An 8,448-nucleotide genomic window follows, 5' to 3' on the forward strand; every position below is an offset into this window, starting at 1 on the left:
ACTTCATTATTTAGTTAAACCTTATATATATCGTAATTTTGTTGAATTGAGGAAAAATATAACATATGAAAATACTTTTAATCTGTTGATTTAATATACAACAGAACTGCGATAATTTTTAACCGAAAACTATTAATTTTTTTGCTATGCATATATGTAACTGTCAATACGTACCCTAAACTGAAAAAGAGAGTCTCCCAGTTCTTTGAACGGCTTAGTTTTCAAGCACTTTATGATGTTGGCGCTAGTATCATCCGGACACCCTACAATTCTTGCTTGTTTTTTGGCAATTTCCAGTTGGTTATGTGGAAGCATCCAGGCACCCACGGGCGTGCCACTCATCGAAACGCCTTTGTGGAATAAGCCTGTAAACACAGTCTTTTTAGTTTCATACATAATACCATGTGCTAAAAGTGCATATATATTGAATTATCTCAACGTCTCGATAGCTGGGTGTTAATACGGAAGAAGATACAGATTGACAAAAGAGGTATATTTGAATATTTTGGAAAACATTGTATCAGAACTGCTCGGAAGTCGACGTTTAAATTATTTGCAAATCTCCAGATGGGCTAAAGCGATCCGCTTCTTTGGCCACTCCGTACACCAGATATAAATCCATTAGATTTTTACCTAAGCAACACAAAAAACGCAGTGTGGGCCAACGAAGTAGAAACAGAAGAAGATTTGTGTATTGACAAATATGACTAAAATAATTCAATCTCTCTAAACTTGTAAGAGAGAAGTCAACGCATTTAAAAAACAGCCAATGTTACACCCATGTAATATAAAACTTTTTTGTTCATCTATGTGGTTCATCTGTCTTATGTTAAAGTGTTAATAATATCTCTAACAAATAAATCGTTAGTTCCCTTTCTACGTACCTTGCGATAGTGGCGAAACCATATGCAGAATGACGCTCCAACTTCCTGCACTACACCCCTGAATGGTAACGCTGTTTGGGTCGCCCCCAAAGGCTTCGATGTTTTGTTTTACCCATTTCAAGAGCACCACTTGGTCTTTCAAACCATTGTTGCCTGGTGCTTCCTTGTCGCCGGTGCTCAAGAAGCCTAAATAATGTATAAAATTACGTGTATCTTATTTATGGTGTACATCTAATTGACTGAATTTATTACCCAGAGATCCTAAGCGATAGTTGAAAGTTACCAAGACGATGTCCTGGTCCATGTAATATTGGGGTCCTGCCCAGTAGCTCACTGATGTTGCACTGTAATATCCTCCAGGGTGGATGTGGACGATTACAGGACGTTTTGGATTCTCAGAACCACGTGGAAGCTGCAAAAATTTGTTCGATAAATTGTGACTAGAGTTAAGAATGAAAAAAAAAAACGCAAATATTGGGGACAGAATTGTTTTTTTTGTCGTTTTTTTTTTTCGAAGCAAAAAGATTGGAAAAACGAAGTAATGCTCTAAAATGTCAAATTAGTAAAATTCAAGCACATATATCGAAAAGGTAAATATTATTTCACTTAAGACATCAAAAATCAACAAAACCTTAATTTTTCTTGAGCAGACAACAAATAAAAACAAAATATGAGACCCACTTAAATGTTTTCGAATTGTTTTGAAAAAAAAAAAACGATTTTTTACCACGTTCAGTTTTTTCGAAAATTTTTAACCTCTAACTGTAACACCACAGAGTTAAATATTTCCCAGACGTCCACCACCTTATAACTAAGGTATATTTTTATACATTCCAAAATAATTTAAACACTAACCTGGGTTGAATAAACGTTTACAATCAAACAATCTTCCGAGACAGGGCTTGTAGAGGGTTGAGGGCAAAGAAAACCATCTTTGGTGGCGTCATATACTCCACCCCACTTTTCCACAGGCACCGGAGGCTGGCGGTTTAAAAATCGGTAAGTTCCACGATCTGTACTTTTTTAAACTTAAGCCTCAAATTTATGAATCTCACCTGGAATCTTAGTTCATCCACTGGTGGTTTGGCATAACGGATACCTCTGAAAGCATTAATCGTTTTCCCCAGTCTAGAAGTCATAAGACTACCCCTTATTTGTCCTAAGGGGGTAGTTACTACCGGATTTTCAGTTACATGTTTGCTTTTCACCTCATTTCCCTCACCTACTGCGAATAGTGCTAAGATGCAGCAGACTATTAGGGTCATTCTTCGCATCATCTGAAACATGTTGTTATGCAAGTTTCCATATTCGTTCGTTCAAATCACACGATACTATTAATTATATTTAGGCCAGTCAGATTGTCGAAAATACATCGATTTTTTGCCAAAATTTAGTTCAGTGAACAAGGAAACGTAAAAATTAGGAAAAACTCCGTAGAATTGAATGAACTACTTTACCCCAGAGTTAGGGCTTCATTTTCAAAATGGCGTCCAAAGTTCGCAAAAAACATAACGAAAATTTTGAACCCAGCCCGATGTTGATAAAAAGATGGCGCCTAGTGTGAGTTCGTGTTCTGTTGCTGTCTGTAAAAGATGCAATAAAAACGTAATAAGCGGTCTAAAATGTGAAAAGTGTTCAAATTATTTTCATTTGAGTTGCGCTAAACTATCTAACAACGTTAAGTTTGTGAATGATAAGATCATTTGTTGTGAAAATTCAGCGAATACTTGGTCGGAAGCACAGTATACTAATCAATAGTATACTGTGGTCGGAAGTAACTTCGCCTGACGATAGTGCAGTTTTTTCTAATATGGAAAGTAAGATTGACATACAACTTTTTAATTATGTCATTAAACAGAAGGACATTATAATCCAAGAATTAAGAGATAAAATTATACTGTTGAATGATCATATAAATTTAATAAATAAATATCATTCCAATGATAACAATGGGACTGTCTCGCAAAAACATGGCTTGAACCAACAGATAAGCAGAACAGCTGAGACCAAAAAAGCTATCAATTTAAATGAAGAAAAAAACTTCAGTAGCAAGAAGGGAAAAACTACAAATAAACAAAACTCCATTCAGGCGAACGAAAATCCTAATTTAATTACTAAGGATAATTTGACTACTGGAATTAATAAAATTGAATCCCAGTTAAAACTTCAAGAATATATACAAATAAATGATGATATTAACCACGCCACACATTTGTCATCCGTACGAAATAAAGAAGATTGGCAGAATGTGCCCAGGAGGAAAAGCAGGAGTTCGATTATAGTAGGAACTAATACTTCAAGTTCATCTGTAAAAGGTGTGCCTAGGACCATAGATTTACATGTTTATAGGATTGACACCCAAACAACTGCGGCAAAGTTGAGGGATTTTATTAAGCCTACTTTCCCTGAAGTATTGTGTCAGTCAATGCAATCCAAATATCCGGACCTTTATACGTCATACAAAGTTACGATTTTAGAAGATAATTTCAAAAAAGCAATGGACCCTCAATATTGGCCTAAAGGAGCTTGTATCCAACGGTTTTTTGTCATGCGGAGAGTGAAGGAGGACACAAATCTATAATATTTAATCCTAATCTCTTATTGCTTAATGCTCAAAGTCTTAATTCTAAGAAAATTGACGAATTGTATTTAGATATATGTGACTACTCAAAATTATATTTTTTATGTATTAATGAAACCTGGGAGAACTCAGACTCGATTAATGCTTTACATATCAACGGCTTTAAGTTACAAAGCTATTACTGCCGTAAACATTTTTTAGGTGGTGGTGTTGCTATTTGGGTTAAATATAATATTAAAGTAAAGTCTATTAATCTTGAATCGTATTGCATCGACAAACAATTTGAAGTTTGTGCTGTAGAGTGGGACTGTGAAGGTTTAACTACTTTAATAATAAACTGTTATAGGGCACCATCTGGAGACTTACATATATTTTATGACGGAATCACCGATGTACTTCATTATTTAGTTAAACCTAAAACTAATATTATTTTATGTGGTGATTTTAATATAGATTCGTATAATGATTACAACACTAAAGATTATAATTCCTTTTGCAATGTTTTAAACTGTTTCAATTTAACTAGAAATGTTTGGTGGCCTACTAGAGCGACAAGCACATGCCTTAGTACGATTGATCATATTTTTACCAATTTTGAGCATCAAGGTATGTGCAGTGTTTTTGATAATACTTTGTCGGATCATAGAACTGTTTTTTTCGAATTAGGTATCGTGACCGTTGATAAAAATAACACATCGTTTTTGCGTAGGTCTTTTAGTGACAATTCGATAAATAATTTCTATACCGCTCTTAGTAATGAGAACTGGGACAATTTGTTTAGCATAAAAAATATTATCGATGCATTTAATTATTTTAATGATGTTTTCTTGTATTATTTTGATCTGTATTTCCCTCTTCGTAAATTTTACAGAAGTAGTGTCATGGGTAAAAACTGGGTTAATGATGAAGTCAAGATTTCGAGTATGCGTTTAAAGGAGCTTTTTGTTTTACAAAAAAGTGTTCCTGAATTATCTTACATATACAAAGAAAAAAAAAGACATCACAGATTATTAATACAATCCTTAAAACAAAATTATTATCAACAGAGAATTATTAATTCGGACAATAAATCGCAATCTGCTTGGAATGTTTTGTCTGAGTTGAGTAATAAAAAACAGACTCATAATAATATTGTGTTAAAAAAAGACGATAATGTATATGATGACCCTAATAATGTAGTTTCTCTGTTTAATAATTATTTTATCGCATCTCCCGGAAAAATAATCAATAAAATTCCTAAAGTAAATATGTTTCCACTCGAAAATCTGATTCCATCTCAAAATAACTCCTTCTTTCTTGCTCCCTTTAATGTAGATGAACTGTTTGCTATATTATCAAATAAGTTAAAGAATAAAAAATCTTCAGGACCAGATAATATCCCTATGTTTTTGATCAAAAGAGTATTACGGCCTATTATTCAACCGCTTGCTTTTCTTGTGAATTTGTCATTTGAAGTGGGTGCATTGCCAAATGCCCTAAAACTGGGGAAAGTTGTTCCCGTTCTTAAGAAGGGTGATCCAATGTCTCTTGACAATTATAGACCTATAACAATGTCTTTGGGATTTTCAAAAGTTTTTGAATATGGCTTCCTCGAGCGATTAACATCTTTTTTAAAGAAATATCATATACTTACAAAAAATCAACATGGATTTCGTGCAGGTATGTCTACTACAACTGCTATGCACTCTTTATATGATAATATATTGATGGCTCTGGAAGCGTGTGAGTGTCCTGTTGGGGTTTTTTGCGACCTCAGCAGGGCATTCGACTGTGTAAACCATACACTGTTATTATCTAAATTACAAAATGTGGGTATTCGCGGATTAGCACTAAATTGGATCAGGACTTTTCTTGAGGAGAGGAAACAATCAGTTATTATTAATTATAATAATCAGAATAATGCTTCTGTAACATATAAATCAGAGTATGCCTCTGTTAAGATGGGAGTCCCACAGGGATCAATTTTGGGTCCTGTGTTATTTTTATTATATGTCAACGATATTGACACTATTTCAACTAATGCTCACTTTACTATGTATGCCGNTGTAATATGCAACACAAAGACACGGTAAATAAAATAACACAGGAGATACTACTAAAGTCGCCTGCACATAAAAAATGAAAGAAAAAAAACTACGATTTATTTATTACATCGGTATATGAGTTACAGATAAAATCTTGAATGAAATTTGCGCAGTAATAATTATGATAATATTATGGTGTGATTGAATCTCTGAAACGGGTAGGTAGATACCTATTTCGTGATTACTGAGTACTCAAAAAAAAACTTGTTATATGCATTATTAATGTAAAATTAAAACCGTTTCAAAGACAAAAAAAAAATGCAAATGGCCATATGTAATTTTATAAAACAAAAACCAGAGTAGTTAAGTGGACATTTCACGAAGGAATCTTCAATTCTTTTACATTTAAATTCACTTTAATTACATTTTTTATTGTTTGATTAGAGTTCCACAAAAAAAAGAAAAAAAAAAGAAAAGGGGTCTGTTCTGAAGATTAGACCCATGTATCCATATGTATTTTGACGCACTGAATCCGAATCCGAGACCAGAATAGCTCTATCACCCTCTATTTTTTGAAACAGTAAAAAACCACCATTAAATACAGAAAATATGGAAATTATTTTTCAAACCAAGAAGACGCCCAACTTCATCTTTCATCTCTGTTTCTTATATATACAGGATACTAGAGACAGAAAGAATTACTATGAACAGAAAGTAGGACCAAACATAACAGATTTCCATCCAGGGTTGCAAAACATCGTAGATACGTGAACCCTTAGTTGATCCGTCAAATACTCTGCGTCCACTTCTTCATATTAAACCTGGTCTCATGAAATAGTTCGTTAAAGTTTTGGACAAAGATGGCGACTCTTTTGAATATTTAGAAGAGAAGTTTCTGGAAATAAGTGATATTAAACTGAAAGAAGGTATTTTCGATGGTCCTCAAATCCGTACCGTGTTCAGAGACCAACAATTTATCACAAAAATGAAGAGCAACATGGCTAAGTTTCAAGAGAGTCGCTCAGAATTTCTTGGGGAATAAGAAGGATGTGGATTACCAGAATTTAGTTGAGGAATTGTTAGAAAACTTCAAACAGTTGCCTGATGAACTCCAAATAGCATTTATTTGACATTCACCTTGACTACTTTCCGGAGAATCTCGAAGACTACAGCGAATACCAGGGTGAACGGTTTCACCATGATGTCAAGGAAATGGAGCGTCGGTATCAAGGAAGGCGAGATATTAAACATGATGACAGATTTCTGCTGGATGCTTAAAAGGAAAAAACGAGCCAAAACCACAGGAAAGAGAAAGATGCATTGATCATTTGAAGATAAAAGAGTTTGTTATAAAAAGAAAAGGAAGTTAAAAAAACATCATTTTTTATTTAGGAACGATGTTCACATCTTTGAATACCTCATCTCTCTTTGCGGGCATCAAATGGCTGAAGTTCATCTATCTGAGAAGGAATTTCCCAGATTTTAGGGTTATATTGCACGGTATAAAAATACTGAAGGGTGATAGAATAATTTCAACTTCGGATTCGGTTTTAGCACGTCAAAATACATGTAGATATGGTCCTGTCGGATTCGGATTCAGTTTCAAACATCAAAGATCAAAATACATATAAACATGTTCCTGCAGTCATTTTCAGTCGGATTCTACAATTATACCTAATACCGATTCCTCCAAAGGGAGATTTTCGGTCTTTTTTGTATTTAAAGGCAGTTTTTCGCGATTTAAATGCTGCCCTGGATTCAGATTCAGCGCTTCAAAATACACAAGGATGGATACATGGGTCTAATCTTTAAAACAGACCACTTTTCTTGTTCTGTCAGATTAACTGGATTCACATTGCACCTCAGCGTAGAGATTTTGACACAGCTATTTAGTATTGTTATTATTATTATTATTATTATTATTATTATTATTATTATTATTAATGTCAATTGATAAACAAATGTATTAGTTATTGCAAAAAATATGGCTTTATATCACATGTTTTTTAATCTTCTATATCTTTAAAACGAAATAATATTTACGAAATTTTCAGAATATGTGATCCTTGGCAAGTAGAAGTGCATTTTTGTAAAATTCATAACACATATTTGATAGTTTTTGCAAAAATTAAAAAAAAAACATTTTTTTCAAGTTTCAATAAATCATACAGTAATGCACTTACGTGATCCATCTTGGGCTTAAAATTTTCTCTAAGAGTTGTACTTTCGTCTGCAAATTGTGCGTGTATTGCAAAATAATTGGAAACAGTAGCCGAGAAAAAAAACATTTTCTAAGAAATCGCTACGATCTAATTTATTACTTTTTTAAGGTCTGAAATTTACACATGTTTTAATTGAACACTGTTGTTATTTACTAATCAATACATATAACATTAAAGTTTCAACATAGTGCTTTTTCAGTTAAAAAAAAAACTGCCTTCAAAGTCGAAGACCTCCTTAAGAAAATCAGTTCAAAACACTCAAATTAAAGTTAAATTTAAAAATATAAGGAGTTTCTCCAACGAAAGGAATGTATTTCTAACTCTTTATAGAGTAATATGTATTTAAAAATAATTGGTTCAAAATTTAAAATGTACCTACTTGATTACATACGTTGATATTATCGCCTAAAATACGATTTGCACTTCACTTGTTCCACTTATTCGCCATCTACGTGTATCGAACAAGTGGTTAACCTTTAACGAACTAAACTGTCGTACATGTATTATCCTTTTTGTACTCTTGGAAAGACTGACTCACTGATGTGGCACAGAATTCCCCACCAAGGTGAAAAGTTTTGCTTTATTTATTTCTTGCAGTGCATATCAGTTGAATTAATTATAATATTAACAAGATACAGGGAATTTGGATGATGCACCAGGGATGGACTTGAAAGAATATATAATTCAAAATAGTTTTATACTTACCATTTAAGTAGACAGGTTCTTAGAGAATAGAC

The 8,448-nt window shown here is 33.3% G+C and overlaps 1 protein-coding gene across 3 annotated transcripts in view; it reads right to left on the reverse strand.

Moving 5' to 3' along the window:
- Positions 1–8,248, reverse strand: part of LOC108911895 (venom carboxylesterase-6-like) — a 15,549-nt gene extending 7,301 nt beyond the window's left edge. The window contains exons 1-6 of one of the 3 annotated variants that reach the window (XM_023456281.1): positions 8,103–8,248; positions 1,940–2,161; positions 1,740–1,865; positions 1,137–1,296; positions 885–1,070; positions 175–365 (exon numbers count right to left, since the gene is read on the reverse strand). In XM_023456281.1, coding sequence (XP_023312049.1) covers positions 175–365; positions 885–1,070; positions 1,137–1,296; positions 1,740–1,865; positions 1,940–2,161 — 885 coding nt within the window. In that variant the 5' untranslated portion in view covers positions 8,103–8,248. Of the gene's footprint in view, positions 1–174; positions 366–884; positions 1,071–1,136; positions 1,297–1,739; positions 1,866–1,939; positions 2,162–8,086 lie in introns of all 3 variants that reach the window. The other 2 variants (XM_023456280.1, XM_023456279.1) reach the window with 2 other exon arrangements.
- Positions 8,249–8,448: the final 200 nt, after the last annotated feature.

The sequence above is a fragment of the Anoplophora glabripennis genome, unplaced genomic scaffold (genome assembly GCF_000390285.2).
Source record: "Anoplophora glabripennis isolate ALB-LARVAE unplaced genomic scaffold, Agla_2.0 scaffold880, whole genome shotgun sequence".
NCBI classification, from domain to species: Eukaryota; Metazoa; Arthropoda; class Insecta; order Coleoptera; family Cerambycidae; genus Anoplophora; species Anoplophora glabripennis.